Here is a 17156-nt window from a genome sequence, read left to right on the forward strand (position 1 = left end):
ATCAAACCAGCGACCCTCTGGTTTGCAGGCCAGCCCTCAATCCACTGAGCCACACCAGCTAGGGCCCTAAATAGTACTTTTAAAAATGATGACCTATATTTATGGTTGTAAGTCATAACTTTTTTCATCAGTATTTGTGGATTAGCAAAATAACAAGTTAATTTATATCTGAATACAAAGAAGGAAGAATATATTCTATTGTGAGGTGGTTAATTTTAAGTTTTTACATTAGGTTAGAAAAACAGTTCTGTATTTTAAAAATGTATCATTTTGCCTTGAGCAGCCAAGGGGTCTATAAAATGAAATCTCATCTACTCCTAAAAGAGAAAGAGAGAAAGCAAGCAACGCGCCAAATGAAAGGGGAATGTTGACAAGGGGGCGCTTGGCTGCTGGGCGGAAGGAAAGCTCCTCAGCACCTCTGTTAGCCTCACTGCGGGCTGAACAACAGGAACACTGTCTGTGACCTTGACTGGCGTCCTTTCAGTGTGTCTGTCTCTTGTTTAAAGCTTGGGATGCAGTTCTTTGGACTTTTGAAATATGAAGAATCTCAGTAAGCTCCCCTGGCGTGCCTGAGGCAGTCTCATTACAAGAGCATGGACTGAGACGTCCCGTTACAGCCGAGATCTCGCAGGGCCAGGCATCTTGGCCTGGATTTCCTTGTCTCGTAGACCGTGTGACAGCGTCGAAGTCCTGGTGAATGCTCCACAATAAAGTCGGGGTGCAGAGCTGTGGCTCAGACGCAGCTCACAGTAGTGCCAGGCCCCACTGCTCGCCAGCCACAGTGTCTGCCAGGTGATGTCTCCGGGCAGCAGGCCGTTTGCTAAATGGCGTATTGGAAGTGGCCATAAACGTGTCAGCCCGTGTCCTCCTGCCCTCCCTGCGGGCTGCTGGCCGTCAGACCTCCTTTCCCTCCGGCGTGCCAGGCTTGCGGTGGGCACCAGTTCCAGTCCCGGGCTCCCAAAGCAAGAGTTCCACAAGATAGCCCCTTACATGAGTGCGCTGTGCCGCGAGTTTCTGAGGGGAAGAGTTGCTTCATGCGTCCCCTGCCCAGGGGACTACTCTGATGACATGGGTGTTTGTGAGGTCATGTGATCCCGCTAAGGGGTTTCGGCACTTCATTCAGTATCTGCCAGTTGGTACGTGTTGAGAAAGTTTACACGGATAGTCTCTAACACCTGTTACAACAAAATGGGATTATCAGTATCCTGTGGGATTTCCATTGTCGGAAAGTCTAGTTTATATAATTTTGAATCTTGTACATATGAAAAGCTTTTATAATACTTAGGGTAGGGAGTAGGCAAGAGTCTCCTTCTCCCTAATAATATTTAAGGAGACGCTTGATAAATGCTTTCCAGGATGTTCTTCAGAGGTTCACGTACTAAATGTGAATTTGTGCTAGATGACTTCTCCAAGTTATCTTGCAATGCTGAGATTGGGTGGGTGCTAAATAATAATAATTGTTCATTATCGTGTGATATTTGGGGTTTTAAGAGTTAAAATGTTCAACCTCTGCACATCACTGAAGAAATAAAAGCAGCTGAAATCCCGTCTGCATGTGAGTAAGTGTCCCAGCTGGTTAGGGCGCAGAGAAGGAGGAGTGGGTAACGTAGGTCGGTGGCTCAGACTTGTGTGTGTGTCCGCCGCTGGGGGGGTTGGGTTTGCTGACAATGCGGACACTCAGCCCCACCCACTATCCACAAAATCAGGCTCTGAAGGTGCAGCCTGATCGTCTTTATTTTGGGGTGATTCTGATGTATTTCACAGTTCTCACACCACTGCTCCAGGATGTAACCTTTCTGCCACCTTTTCAAGTTAACTACTTGCATAGAAATACATTTAGAAAAATGTTTACCCCTTTCCATGGAAGGAAATAATATTTAGTTGCCATTTGTGGACCCCCTGCTATGGACTTGCACTGTGCTCATCCACAGTAACCCTTCAAGATTATCATCATTTCCCCCATTTTATAGGTTAAGAGATGAGATTGGAGAAGTTAAATATCTTGCCTCAGTTTACCCAGCAAGAAAGTGATAGAGTGGGAATTTGAGTCTAGGTCTTTATAATTTTAAAATCTCTCTCTGTATACATGAAATGTGTTCTAAAACAAAGACTTTTAATATCACACAGAGCCTGGGTTGGGACAATAGTGAGTTAACGTGGGTTTCGCCCATCCCAAACGTAGCATTCCAGGGAAGGGCGGAAAGGAGCGGGGTGAGGGAGCGTGGGCACCGCTGAAGATCTGTCTGTTCAGCTGCGCCCGGCGTGCAGCACAGCCAGCAAGTGCTGCCCGTTGGGAGGACGTGGGGGGAGCCTAAGAAGGAACCCTAGAACCTTCCAAGGCTGTCTGCTCTAAGTGGGGTGGTCTGTGCTTTATCAAACTGGCAGAATGAGCACCCGGAATCTTCTGGATTCTAGTTCTCTCCAGCGTCAGCCAAGCAGCCCTAACCTTCACTCAGAGTGAAGAACCGCCCTGCAGTTATGAATTGTCCCCCACACAACCTCACAGGGCAAAATCAGAAAAAGACGCAGGTTTGGTTCAACCGTTTTGTGAGCTGATTGTAGAAAGAAACGATGAGTTTGTTTCTTGTATAGAAAGAGAAGAGCGCAAAGAACTGCGGGGGGCTTGGCCCAGGAAATAGATTTTGTTAGGAAAACCAGAGACGATTCTGTTGAACTACCAGAGACCAGAAATAAAAAGCCAGTGATTGCAAAGCACTGTGTAACTAAACGTGGCATGAAATAGTGCTGAACACAAAGTGTCAAGTTCATTGTCAAAGCAAAATATGATAGTATTCATGGTACTCCCTTGAGAAGAATATAACTGTTTTTTATTTTACGGGGTTACTATTAACTGTTTTAACGTAAATATAAATGTCTTCCTAGAAACGTTGCAGCACCTCCACCAGCAGCTGGTGGAGGCCGAGCGCAGGTCAATGACGTACCTGAAACGGTACAACAAGATCCAGGCGGACTACCACAACCTCATCGGCGTCACGGCGGAGCTGGTGGACTCTCTGGAGGCCACGGTCAGCGGCAAGATGGTAAGGAGGCTCCCCAGCTGTTTGTGTCTTTTAGAGACAAAGATGCATTACGGCCATGGACCGTGTTGATACTCGATTCCCGGCCACTCCAGCCACACCCCTGCCCTGCTTTTCACAGACCAACGTGCACACGGGAGCCACGCTGTTTATTTTATACCTTTCTCCTGACACACCGTTACCCATGTCTTTATTTCCCTGCCTGATTCTTAATGTTAGCAAAGAATAAATTGGCAACAGGAAAAACTGTAGTGGCATAAAAATAAGGGGGCAGTACCCTGCTGGTAGATAGGAAAGCTATAGATTTTCTTTTTCTCTAATTTTTTTGTGTATTGACTTGAGAAAGCGAGAGAGAAACATCAATTTGTTGTTCCACTTACGGATGTGCTTTCATTGGTTGCTGCTTTCGAACCTGCCACCTTGGCGTACTGAGATGATGCTCTAACCAACTGACCTACCTGGCCAGGGCCTAGATTTTCATCTATTGATTTTGTGCCCAGCTATCTTCCTGAACTCTTGTTAATCTGATAGATTCTTTTGATAGATTCTCCTGTGTTCTGGGTTGGCCGTCGTATTTTCGAATAATGATATTTCTGGTTTGCTTTTCTCATTGTTTATCGTGACTTTTTTCTCCTGGCATGTTGGCTAAGACTGTGGGATGTTGTTAAAGAATGTGGTCATGGGCATCTGTGACCCATTTCTGCCTTTACTGGGAATGACTAGTGTTCTACGTAATAAGAAGTAGAAAGTATAATAAAATCTCTTTGCAGGAACATACTTTTTAAAAAATGGATGTAATTGGATATAATTTTAAAAATGTAATCGAGTTTTTAAAATCGATGTAATGGGCTACAGCGCGGAGGGTCTTGCCATCATTGAAATGGAGGTGGCAGGTGAGGCTGGGGAAAAAGAAAAGCTCACGTTCCTCTGTTGCCTTCTTTCGTATTAAAAAATACCTGCTGTCACCCTGGTGTGCCTCGTGCAGCCAGGCCTGACCGGACGCTGGGTGTGGCACGCTGACCAGAGGTGGGCTGTGAGCTCCACGGCGGGAGTGGCAGGCAGAGGCCCGCGGACCAGCAGGCAGGGCCGAGGGGGCCGCAGGTGCGGAGACAGAGAGATGGGGCAGAGACGGGACTCCCAACCAGCTTGTTTTCAATGTAACAGATACATGCTCACAGTGAAAAACTGGAACAATCCAGAGGAGTAGACAGTAAAGAGCAAACGCCACCTCCCACCCACAGCGCATTCTTCTCGCTTTTTTATCGATAGTCAAAATGAACATTTCTCCTGTATTATTCTGGAACATTTCTGTGCCCAGGCCTGTGTGTGCACCCAGAAGCCCACGCATGCACAGCACGCACGTACGTACTTGGGAGCCTACAGCCCATCACTCTTCTGAAACTTGCTATTTTGCTTCCAGTGTATCTCAGAGGTCTTTCCCACACCCACCTCATTCTTCATAAGGCCGGCCCCTTATCCCCTTGTGAGGGCGAATGGTGACGGTCAGCGCTCCGGTGATGGGATTTAGACTTGTTTGCTGTGGCGAAACTGTGGCCACAGACATTCCTGTGTCTACTGTATACCTCTGAACACCGGGGAGATAAGGCCCCAGAGTGGAATTGGTAGGTCAAGGCCATGGGCATTGATGGATGCACCAAGCTGTTTCCCCTGAGACGTCCGCAGTGCCTGCCCACCCTCGCCCCCCCGCGGTGTGTCCGAGTGCCTCCCCGTACTCTTGCCAACACAGACTGGTTGTCCTGTGAGATCTTTGCCAGTCTGGTAAGCAGAACTTAGTATTCTGAATGTTTCAGCTTACAGTCCATTATCATGTAGGAGACCGAGTTTTCATGTGTTTGCTGCCTGTTTATATTCTGTTTTGTCATCCAGTGGTTTGTATCCTTTCCTCAGTCACCTGTCTGAAGCGAGAAGGTAGCACAGTCAAATTTCCTTGTAAGAGAAGTGGCTCCTGAAGTCAAAGGAGGAAGCATTGTCAGGAGTAAGGGGTTGATCCAAAGTCTCAAAAGCCACAGAAAACTCTAGAAAACTATTGTAGATCTGAAAAGTGTCCAAGGTCTTCAACGTTGAGAAGGGCAGTGGTGGAGCTGTAACCCCCAAGGGCTCCTACCTTAAAGCCAAGTGTCATCCTGGACCTTGCAAAGCACCTTGGGAGAGACAGCTGTGACTGCCCGGTGCCCCCGAGGTCTCCGGGTGAGTCTCGTCCTTTCACCAGCTGTCCTCGTGTCCTTGCAGATCACTCCCGAGTACCTGCAGAGCATCTGCATCCGCCTCTTCAGTAACCAGATGCGGCAGAGTCTGGCGCACAGCGTGGACTTCACGAGGCCCGGGACGGTGAGCCTCTGTGCCCCTGGTCTGCACCCCCACCCCCTTAAAGTAACGAAACTGAGAAACTGAAAGAGCAGCAGAAAATAACATTCAGGAGTCTGCACCTCAGCTGTCTTTGGAAGTCTAAAAATCCTCAGAAGGAAAAGAAAGCTGTTTTAAAAGAGCAGGCAGTGGGAAGGTGACCTCTGGGGGAGAGCAGGTGTTCTGCCCCGCCCACTGGAGCTGCGGGGTGGGGCGGGGGCCAAGGGCTGGTACCAAAGAGCGAATCAGTAGGAAAAGAGGAAACCTCACTCTCTTCCTAAAGTATTGGTAGTGGTGTGGCCTAGGGCTGTCTTTTCTTTGTTTATAACTTTTTACGTGGAGTAATTGCAAACACAGAAAAGTTGCAAACAGAGCATAAAGGATACTTTGTATACCCTTTAGCCGGATTCAACTGTTGGCAGTTTATTATGTTTGTTTACTTTCTCTCTACACATAATCTGTTTTCTGAACCATCTGAGGACAAATTACTGAAGAATTTGTTTCTAGGAATAAATTCCTCAGAGTGTATTTCTTTTTCTTTTTGCTTTTATTTATTTATTTATTCATTTATAGAAGAGGGGAAGGGAGGGAGAGAAACATTGATGTGAGAAACAAACATCAATCGGCCACCTCCTTCACGGGCCCTGACTGGGGACCGAACCTGCAACCCAGGCAGGTGCCCTGACCGGGAGTCAAACCGGGTGACCTTTTGCTTTGCAGGGTGACACCCAACTAACCGAGCCACACCCATCGCGGCAAGAGTTTCTTTCTTAACGGGAATACGATCTTACATAACATATCAACGTCAGTAAATTGGATACTGACTCAATATTCTTACCTAATCTGTGCATTTTCCAGCTGTGAGTCGAGCCATCCATACCCCTCCTAGGGTTCCCCCTGACCCTGGTGGGCTGGGGTCCGGTGTCACGTGCTCATCGCATCTCTTCAGTCTCCTTTGCTCTTGAGTGTTCCCGAGGTCTGTCTTTGACTTTCACTGACTTCCATGACACTGACATTTTAGGGGAATGTGGTTCTCCCCTCTTTTAAAAATAGAACATTTCTCCTCTTGTGTTTGATGTTTTCTTGCTATTAGATTCAGGTTTGCATCCCAGGCCAACTGTTTCATAGGTGATATTGTGTCCTTCTTAGGTAGCTCACCTGGAGGCAGGTGGTGTTGGGCTGGGGTTCTTCACCAGGGGGTCGAGTACAGTGTCCCCCCCGGGGACGTCTCCCAGGGACATGTTCAACGTCCCTGACCCCATGTCCCCGGAGCTCACACCAACCTGCTGCTGGTCCGGAGGCCGAGTGGGTGCAGCCAGGAGCGGTAGATTAGGAAGGAAGTGCCAGGGGACCTGGAGGCACCCCGTGGGTCCCAGCCACGACTTTTAATTAAGGATTTGCATATTAACGTTAGGGTCTTCGTAAAAATATTAGGGCCTTTTATAGCATTGAAAATAATTTATTCCCTACCTCATTCTCAAGTAGGTTTGAAGAAGGTTGTTATTATAATATGAGAAATAAAAAAAGTAGAGAACAGCCCTGGCTGGTGCGGCTCAGTGGATCGAGTACCTGCCTGTGAACTGAAAACAAGTGGAAAATAAAAGTAAAAACTGTGGTTAGAACTCGTAGGAACAGGAAGTAGACTGAAGGTCTCCAGGGGCCAAGGGGAGGGGAACCCGGGAGACGTAGGTCAAAGGGTACAGCCTTCTGGCTGTAAGATGAGTAAGTTCTGGGGACGGAAGGTACAGCGTGGTGGTTCTAGTTAACAATACCGTGTTTATGCCTGAAAGTTGCTAAGAGTAGGTCCTAAACGCTCAGCACAAGAAATAAAAGGCAACTCTGTGAGGTGCGGGGTGTTCTCTCACCTCACGGTGGTGATCACTTCATGGTGTGTGTGCAAATCAAAGCGCCCCGTTGCACACCTGAAACTTACGCAGGGGTGTGTGTCTTCATCCCGGTAACGCCGGGGAAGAAGATGATCTGCGGTTCAAGGAGAGTAAGGGCAGGAATAATAAGGGTAGGCTAGGGCTGAGGCCAGCACACTAATACTTGTCGTAAGGTGCTGTGCACCTGCAGAGCCAGGCTCGGGTGTGGCTCTGAGCTTTGCAGCAGGAAGGGACACGTGGACAGTTAAGTGACTGACTTCTACAGGAGGAGAGGCTAGTTCTGTCGTAGGTATCATGCAGTATTTGCTGCATCCAATCACTCGTGCGGCCTAGAAAGATCCCCTGAATGCCCACCCACATTCCCCAAACAGACCATTTCAATGTCACTGAGGTTCCTGATGTGCCCTTCAGACTGTGAGCTTTTCCCGAGTGGGTGCGTTACTGTTACCACTTAAAAACAAGCTCAAGCACATTTCTAAAAGAAGTCGGGTGGTCCAGCAGCTGCTTCCCATGGTGGTTCCGCTGCCCAGAGCTGAGGGCAGTTTCTCTCGTGGATCTCCACAGAACGGACACAGTGACGTGGTGAAGTGCAGATGTCCAGGACCACGTCCCCGAGGTGCCCGAGGAACTGCCCGGAGCTGTGGCTTGTGGGCGGCTGCACCAGGCACGGACACGTGGCGTTCGCGCTGAGAGACACGGCCAATTTTCAAATGGCAGTAGCGCACAGAGACATGCGGGTCCTCCAGGATGGGGGCTGCGAGCCGCACCCGAGGACTGGCTGAGCCAAGTCGGTCACGGGGCAGAGCGAGTTCGCTGCCGAAGGCGACGGCTGTTCAGCAGTCACAGCCCAGCAGGGTCTGTGTCTAACAGGACCACCCCTTTCTTCCCTGCCTTCCACTTCTTTGTTGTTTTTTAAAGACTTTTTCAAAAAGATTTTATTTATTTCTTGTTAGACAGAGGGGAAGGGAGAAAGAGACGGTGAGAAACCTCCACGTGCAAGAGAAACAACCGATCAGTTGCCTCTTGCACGTCTCTGACTCGGGACCTGGCCCGAAACCCAGGCTTATGCCCTGACCGGGAATCGAACCAGCGACCTTTCGGTTTGCGGATGACACCCAACCCACTGAGCCACACCAACCAGGGCCCTGCCTTCCATGTATTTATTAACTCAGCAAATACTCAGTGTATTCCAGGTTTGTCTTAACAAATCCCGTCCTATCTTGTATGTATAGGAATCCCTATATTTCCACTTTCTGATGGTAGAGTGTGGCGTCCAGCATGTTTAAAACCCCTCTCACGTTAATGAGAGCAGTTTAAAAGGGAGAGGGGCACAGCATCGTTGGCCTTCTCCCCACCAGAAGCTAACATTTGTGCACAGCTGGTCCTGTTGTCCCTCCCTGTCACAGCCACAAAGGTGTGGGTCCTCGGCCTCAGACACTGGTGGAGAGGACGAGCCCTGTCACCTGGGCTCGCGTCCTTTTCCCTTTTACTGGGCCGTGACCTTAGGGACAGGCAATAAGGGCTGCAAAGTCTTCAGTTATTCCTAGTACATTTCTCTACAGATGTAAGACGTGGATGTGGGGTCACGGTCAAAGTAGGAAGGATCCTTGTAGTTGATTAGGCACAGCTGACATAGACGTATGATGTCGGGTTCATAATGTGTGAAGAGGAAGTCAGGGCACAGTTTGGATGGGACGTCTAGTGACCAAACTGATGGGATTTAGGATTTGGAGGGAGAAGAAAGTTGCTCTTTAATTTTTTAAGGGAATAAAGTCCACGTTAGATCCAAACTACCATCAATTTTAGGATCAACATGTGGGCACAGACCAGCCTCTTCTTCAGCATGTCTTGGGCAGCACGTCCTGGGGTGCTTTGTCGGCCTGGACCGTTCCGGCGCATTGCCTCTGAAAGCGGGCTTGGCTGGGGCCCATCAGAAAACCGCTAGTAGCTGTAATGTGCAGTACATCTGACCCTGGCTTTCAAATGCAGCTGTTAAAAATCTGGCCTTCCGCGACCTCATTCACCGTTGAGAGTTCCAAAAGGCTCAGAAAATAGCTCCCTTCTTCCCCACTGAGTTCTGTACCAATTGCAAAGTAGGACAAAGCTTGTATTGGAGAATATGGATTTTATTTGTGGGTAGGTGGGTTTCATTTTTTTTTAATGACGTTTTATTCAAGGGTCTTAGGATTTGCACATCGATAACACAACTAGGAAATACCTAGAGTGTTCCAAAGGAGAAAGAAAGGTTTTTAATAGCAAAAAGCCTACCTTTGAAAACAGTCAATCCTGGATGGTAATCTTCCAGTGGTAGGGGCAATGGCTGCCAGTGGGCTGAATGTGAAACATTGTTTCTAAGCAGAACAAGTGGTTATCTGAAGAGAGAGATACATCTTCAGCCCCTGAGCGGTCTTTTTTAAGTTCTTTAGAGGCTTACCTATAGACTTTAGGTATATCCAGGACACCGATGGTTTCCTCTGGAATGAAAGACATGTACACACCCAGTCCTGGACAGCTTGAGCAGAACTGCCCCATGCTCTCTGGGCTGGCTCGTCTGGAACAAGGGGCCGGGCAGGGTTGCAGGTAAAGATGACCCTGGCGGAGGGCCCCTGGCAGAAATTCTGTGAGGGGAGAAAGGTGTTTCCACCCGCCTAGCTCACGCCCATGGACTGTGTCCAGCAGCTGCCCGAGTTGTCAGATCTGGCAGACACAGGCGCTCCGGGAGGCACTGATAATGAGGGATCAATTTTTCTGAGAATAGAACTCTCCCCGGTGGCCTCTCCCAGATGGACTGCCTGTCAGCGCCCTACCCTCAGGTTTGTTCATAGTCTTTACCAGGTCATCTGATCAATGTGCTTTTGTCTTATCAGGACTCTAGTGGCAAGGAGTGAGAGGAGGAACTTCTTCCTCTGGGCACAAGAGGAAGCAAAACACAACCCCCTTCCCTCCCTCACACTCACTCCATCTGGTCTTCCTCCCTCGGTGGCCCTGCCCACTATGGTTCCTGTGCTTCCTGCCAGACCTTTAGAAGTTATGTACAATTAAGGTTTTATCACACACAGCGTTTCTGCAGCTGTCTCTTAACAGCACCTTTTTAAGTCTTCCATATTCTTTTAGCATGTCCCTTATCTCCCAGAGTTTTATGTTGGAAGAGTATGTTACATTTAACCATTATTCTAGCAGAGCATAGGTGGCTTATGTTAATTTTTTGCTGTTTCTAGCAATGCAACATACATCTTTTAAAAATTGATTTGAGAGAGAGAGAGGAAAGGGGAGAGAAAGAGAAACATCGATTTGTTGTTCCACTGATTCATGCATTCATTGGTTGATTCTTGTGTGTGCCCTGCTCATTCATTGGTTGATTCTTGTGTGTGCCCTGACTGGAAGATGAACCTGCAACCTTGGGGGGGGCGGGGGGCGCCCTAACCCACTGGGCTGCCCAGCCAGGGCCAGCGTCCACCTCTGTACGCTGCAAGTAGCACTCGAAAGCCTCTTGCTCTGCCCCTCTCTTATTAGCCCCATGTTTGCATTGGGCAAGCACGAATGCGGAACAGTGCGAAGGTGGAGATCTGAGCGCAGCCCCCAGGCGAACCCCCGGCCCCCCGAGTGGCGCCTCTGGGTTTGTGGATGTACTGGATGGGCGAGTTCCCATGTTAGTGCATCCTCATTTGGGAATTAGCTCTGCCTTCAACTACTCCGAGTGGACCGCATTGGAAATCCCAGTTAAAATACTCCCAGGTGTGACAGCAGTAACTTCCCCCCCGGCCAAAGGCCCAGGGCACTTGAACCTTCAAGGGTGCCCACTCCAGGACAGCCACCTTTGTTCGCAGTGAAGACCGGCAGGGGCTGGGAGCCGTTGCTCTGCTGAGACGGATTCTTCCCCAAGCTTCCTGTTGTGGGGACCATGGCTTCGGCTCGAAGGCCAGGATCTTCAGCCCTAGGATTCCCCCACACGTGGCTTTCTTAAGTCCTGGCGAGGGGCCTGCCCCCTGCGCGCGTTCACCCCAGTGCAAGGCAGCCTCTCTGGGCCCTGTGCACAGTACGTGGAGGGGCAGTGGCTCCCCGGGCTCCCCGTCCCTGCTACACCTCACTCACCAATGCCTGGCATGTACCTGAACTGACGCTGGTGAGTGGGGCTCCAACACCTTTGATCTCAACCAGCTGGTAAGACGTAATTGGCGGAGGGTGACTATGCCTTTAACTCAGGCCTGTCCCTGACTTCCAAGCCCAGACTTAGGGGCCTACTCCTAAATCAGGCTAGATCCAGGCTCATCTCTTCCTCCACACAGGTGGTCTCCCCACCCCCTCCCATATCTCCCGTCTTGTAAATGACTGACTGTGCAGGGATGGCCTGGGAGTCACCGAGGCCCTTCCCTCCGCACTTCCCTCTCTGGGGCTCAGGCAGTCATGGGGATCTGAGTGGGCTTCCTCTCCCTCTCCCTGTTGCTTAATGTTTGTTCAGGCTTTCTCTCGGTCTGTCCTGGCTTAAAGCAGCATTTCTCACCTGGTCTCCGCCTCAAAGCTCTCTCCTTTCTGATTCTCACTCACCCGGGAGCTGGCGTGACCTTTCTGGATGTGTCTTATTTATTTATGCCCTCGTGTTTCAGGAAGGATGTAGGTACATGCAGGCATCTGATCGTGTTACTCCTTTGCTCAGTACAACAGCTGTCATTGCTTCAGGTCCAACATGCCTGGCATGGAGTCCAGAGCATTCCAGGACCTGATGCCAGGCTGTCCCTCCAGGCTCGGCTCTGGTCACAGAAACCCTGAGACGCTCCAGCCCCTGGAACTTCCCCGGGTGTGGGCGTTGCCGCGCACTTTGCCCAGCTCCCAGCTGCCAGGACCACGAAGCAGGTGCCCTTGGTGACCAGTGAGAGGCTCCTGCCCGAGAAGCTTCTGTAGAATTTACGAGCACATTTGGACACTTGAGCACTCTCCTCCACCTACTGAGCTCCATTTCCAAATCTCATCTGCAGTTTCCCACCCCAGCCGTCCCCTCCTGCTCGTACAAGCCTGCAATTCAGGCTGTGAGTCACCCTCCTTGTGACAGTGGTGGCCATAGCAACCTCCCTTCTCCACCTGGTGGGATGCTCCTCTGGTTCTCCACTTCCCATGCTGCTTCAGTCCGTGGCTAAGGCACACTTCCTCATGGGTCCCACTGGGATCCTTAACTCCCCCTAGGAATCATTCCTGTGGCCCAGTTTGTCCGTGCCCTCGCGGGGAAGCCCCCCACTAGCAAACCCTGCTGTGACTTACTTGCAGCCTCAATTGGCCACATCTCAGCATTGTGTGGAGGTTGAGGTGAATCTGCCGACCCCTGCTGAGACCCCAAAAGCTATTCAGAGCTTGACAACAATAGTGCTGACCCCTGTTGCTTCCAACAGCTCTTGGTCAAGGAAGCTCTGCCAAGCCAGAACCGGTTTGGTGGCCACGGAAGCGTGGAAGTCGTTTTCATGTCTGGGAGATCACAGGCCAGCGTGGCACCACTGGCTGTGATGTTTGAAGGCCAGTTTTTCACATCTGTCTCTTTTTGGTTTGAATGTTCTTGGACTGTGAGCAATCAGAAGGGTATTTTTTTTTAAAGATTTATTTATTTTTATAGAGAGGGTAAGGGAGGGAGAAAGAAAGGGAGAGAAACATCAATGTGTGGTTGCCTCTCACATGGCCCCCACTGGGGACCTGGCCCAGCAACCCAGGCATGTGCCCTGACTGGGAATCTAACCAGCGACCCTTTGGTTCGCAGCCCGTGCTCAATCCACTGAGCCGTACCAGCCAGAGCCAGGTTGATATTTGAATTAAAAAAAGAAATGATAGGTTACAAAAAGAGATAGAGAACATTTTCTTACCTATGACAAAGGAGAATGCCGATGCATTTTATGTGTGGAACTGTGAATTAGCCAATATCACTACATGAAATGTTTTCTCTCGTGTATGTATCATGCTAACGTTTGGTCCTCTTGCTGGGCTAGATGAGTAGTTTAGTTGACATCCAAACTTATTTTCTGAATTCCTTGCTATTTAAACTGACAACAGGAATAGGTAATTCCTTCAATAAAAAAAAAAAATCAAGGGTTAAAAAAGTACAAAAACATACATGATCAGGAGCCATTTAAAGCAGGGTTTGATGACTCCAGATGGGAGCCGGCCCGGGAGCCTCTGTAAGAATGTGGAGAGAAGGGCCATCGGCCAAGGCCGGGCAGAAGTCGGTCCAGGGCCCCGGAGCACCCACCCACGGGAGTCAGTCTTTGTTCACTCACTCCCACAGCAAACGTGGTCTAAGTGCCCCTGTTTGTCCAAGCACTGTCCCAGGCGCTGGGGACACGTGGGTGATACACCTCCAGCCAGTATGGAACTCCGCATCTGCTGAAAGGGAATGACACAGAAATACTTGCAAAATAACCACAGATCACTGTGCTAATCGAGCACGGGTGGTGACCACGTGAGGTCTGTGCTGGCATCCAGGGCCCCACAGCCGGCTGAGGTTTCCTCTCTCCTCTACTTACGTATTCTTTTCTGCAGTTCTTTAAAACCCATTGCAAACATTGTCTCATTTTACCTGTAGGTAATTCGGCGCACATCTCTGCAACAGACAAGGGCTTTAAAAAGCAAATGCACACTTATTCCTTAGTCCCGTGTCATTCAGTGCCATCCATATTCAGATTTCCCTGTTTTTCTCAAAATATCTCTTTACAGTTGGTTTGAGTCGGCCCAAACAAGTGCCACACACAGCATTTGGTTATTTCTACTTCAGTAAATGTTTAATCTGGCAATGCCTGTAGTAGCCGGAAAAAAAAAAAAAAGAATCGACAGTGTGAATGCTCATAGAGTGGGCAAGGATTCGGCCTGCAGACAGGGTTACGGGGAGTGGGGCGGAAGGGAGATGCTCGTGCTTTTCTAGAAACACTTCTATAGTGTTTGACTTGGTAAAAAGTACAGCGTGTACTCAAACATAAAATCTTAATACAGAGAAGAACAGGATAATTAAATGATTTTCATTGCTTCGTTCTCCTCGCTGTCTCTACCAGGCAGCTTTAAGCACCTCTGGGATTCTGGTCCGGAGGACCCACCCATTTTTTTATAGATTGTTCCCTGGGGTGGAGTCGCCTCAAACCCAGGGTGGGTGGCTCGGGAGATGTGTCAGCAGTGTATTGGCTAACATCGGCTTGGGCTAGTTTTTAAGTGCTATGTGATTATGGTCGAGGATCCTGGTGGACCCCAAACTTTGCAAGTCCGGCGATTTGGGGCTGTCACGGATTCAGGGTCAATGCACTGCTACCCACGTCTAACGCTTTCTGTTTCCTTCCGCTCCCTCGCCCCCACCCTTCCAGGCATCGACCATGCTCAGAGCCTCCTTGGCACCCATGTAAGTAATTGCTCTTAGAACTTGTTTTTGTGGGGAACGGCTGTGGGTAAAACTGGAGCTCAAAGTAACGTTCACAAGCGCCCGCCCGAGCTGCCGAGCCTAGAGGGATGCCTTTGGTCAGCTCGAGCTCCATGTGGACTGTAAAGGAGATACCAAAATCAGAAGTGATAGTGTTAAACTAGAAGTGTCTCCTAATGTTAACCCTGCTTATTTTGGTGAGGTACCATCAGACGGAAGAAACTGTTGGCTAGCTCCTATTGAGTTCTCTAGAAATCACTTTACTAGCATAAGACAGCAAGAGAGGGTTGCAGAGTCTGCATTTCACGTTCTCGGCCGAGGGGCTGCAGGACAGCTTCGGGTTTGCCCGAGCGTCACCACCCCATCCATCCGGCTGGCGCCGTGTGTGGGAACTCCCTCAGGCGTGTGTGTTGCACGAGCAAGGACGCTGAGGACCTCCCCCTGGTTTCTGGAGGCCCTCTGAGCCAGTCCTGGGGTGGGCGCTGGGCGGTTATTCGGATGCCCGAGATGTAGACACAGCATTCCTCCCGCCTCCGTCTGGCCTGCGTCCGGCCTTGGCCCTGCGTCCGGCCTTGGCCCTGCACTGTGTTCTCCGCGGGCGGCTGTGATGTAGCGCTGTGAGCATGCTGCTGGGTGAAAATCCCACCCACCTCTGCCACCCGCCCTGTGACCTGGAACTCATACAACTTCTCTGTGCCTCAGCTTCCTCACTAGTACAATGAGAATAAGGACAGTAACTGTATCACAGGACCGTGGTGCGGATAAGAAGGAGTTACGAAGTGCAAAGCACGTAGCACAGTGTCGGGGACGCACGGAGCTCTCCGAGTGTTTGCTGTGTTACTGCCAGGGGCCTAAGAGGCAGGGCCACTTGCAGAGGGTAAAGGTGGGTCATTGGAGGAGGGGGTGAAGGGGTCTGGACCACGGAAATGGGGGATTGGTCAGCAACTTGGCTAGCAGTCAATTTAGTTGGTAATATTGCTGTTATTAGGGCCCAAGTACAACGGCGCTTGTTCCCTCCAACAGGAGCACCCCAGCCGTGTGTACCGGCATCGTCAGACTCAGCCCCACAAGTGGAGCTTGTTTGTCTAGAGCAAGAGCCTAGTTCAGTTTTAAATTAAAAATTTTAGAGATACTCATTTATTTATTTTTAGAGAAGGGAGGGAGAAAGAAAGGGAGAGAAACATCGACGTGCGAGAGATAAATCAAGTGGTTGCCTCTCACACACCCGGTGCCGGGGACCTGGCCTGCACCCCAGGGTGCCCTGAGTGGGAATCGAACTTGCCCTTTGCCCTCTTCTTTCTCTTTGAACCCGTGTTGCTGAGCAGGAAATCGAAGGATGTCCCATTACTGCCCTCCTTGGATTATGAGAAGCTGAAGAAGGACTTGGTTTGGGGGAGCGACCGCCTGAAGGCTTTCTTGCTGCAGGCCCTGCGCTGGGTACGTGACTTTCCCGTGAACTTAAAAAAAAAGACGGTGCTGGTCTACTTGGCGGCTGCCTCGCATGCATCTTTTAACCCGGCTACCAAACCCCTTTCTTCCTGCTGCCCGCTGACACCAAGAGCTAGAGTGGAAACCGCCTCTGACTCCGACGTCCCCCACACCACCCATGTAACTAAAAGTGCATCATAATTTCTTACTAATCGACTGGTTGGCTGCTTCCCTCGCTCCCCAGGGGGTCCCCTCATCCTGTTCCGGTGAATGTGTAGTTTCGGGGTCTGCCATGTCAGACACACCCGCACCATGAACCTGTCCTCCACAGCCAGACTTCACTGCCTCCGCTTTTCTTCCTTCCAGCGCTTGACCACGTCCCACCCGGGAGAGCAGAGGGACACCGTGCTGCAGGCCTACATCAGCAGCGACCTCCTGGACTGCCACAGCCACAGCCAGGTCGGAGAGCAGCGGGCCGCCAACAGGGCCATTTCGAGGGAGTGGTCCTGGCAGTGGGGGGGCTTCCATTTCTCTGCACGGTCCCGTCTGGTGACCATGTGTCGGCCTTGAGCTTCTGTTAGTGCCTTGGGTCTGCTCTTCACCCTGGATGTGGCCCACCTGTCACTTCTGATAATGAGCCCTAAACAAGGTGGAGCTGCTTGATTGAACTCTGGAGCTCTGGTCTGCCAGTTTTTCCTTTTCTCAAATTCCCAGATCTTTCCTTCACCCCCATTTCCCATGAGTCCTGAAAACTCGTTATGACTTAGGACACACAGTGTAGGCAAGCAAATTCAGTGTTTTTACATCTGGGCCTGGCCTTAAAATGTGTCTCTAACAACATGTCTGTCTATAGCTCTGGACCATAGTTGGAAAAGTACAGGATTTCAGTGAGATGAACTGATTTCAGACCTCTGCCCCCCGACCTGTTACAGGGCCTGAGCTGGTCACTCTCCGGAGCTCCCCCATCTCTGGGGAGGAGGCTCAGGAGGTTGCTGGGGTGACCATGTGGGGGCACGTGTGGGAAGCACTGAACCCCGGGCCCAGCACAGAGTAGTCAGTACC

The 17156-nt window shown here is 50.2% G+C and overlaps 1 protein-coding gene and 1 long non-coding RNA gene across 13 annotated transcripts in view; one reads left to right on the forward strand and one right to left on the reverse strand.

The window, feature by feature from the left end:
- The window catches only part of ARMC9 (armadillo repeat containing 9), a 112759-nt gene that overhangs the window by 17796 nt on the left and 77807 nt on the right, over positions 1-17156 (forward strand). For all 10 annotated transcript variants that reach the window (XR_008426222.1, XR_008426223.1, XR_006655992.2 and 7 more), the window contains 5 exons: positions 2884-3041; positions 5289-5387; positions 14614-14648; positions 15992-16103; positions 16461-16553. Coding sequence is in view for 7 of the 10 variants with exons in the window: in XM_053919203.1 (XP_053775178.1) it covers positions 2884-3041; positions 5289-5387; positions 14614-14648; positions 15992-16103; positions 16461-16553 (497 nt within the window). In the remaining 3 variants the exon portion in view is untranslated. The remainder of the gene's footprint in view (positions 1-2883; positions 3042-5288; positions 5388-14613; positions 14649-15991; positions 16104-16460; positions 16554-17156) is intronic.
- LOC128780282 (uncharacterized) lies at positions 956-7252 on the reverse strand. Of its 3 annotated transcripts, none has more exons than XR_008426225.1 (3): positions 6241-7252; positions 2943-3068; positions 956-1175 (listed from the first exon to the last, which is right to left on the reverse strand). It is a non-coding gene; the product is annotated as an uncharacterized lncRNA (long non-coding RNA). The 3 variants fall into 3 exon arrangements; XR_008426224.1 differs by lacking the exon at positions 6241-7252 and adding an exon at positions 5164-5426; XR_008426226.1 differs by lacking the exon at positions 6241-7252 and adding an exon at positions 4488-5426.

Source organism: Desmodus rotundus, chromosome 2 (assembly GCF_022682495.2).
Source record: "Desmodus rotundus isolate HL8 chromosome 2, HLdesRot8A.1, whole genome shotgun sequence".
Classification (NCBI taxonomy): Eukaryota; Metazoa; Chordata; class Mammalia; order Chiroptera; family Phyllostomidae; genus Desmodus; species Desmodus rotundus.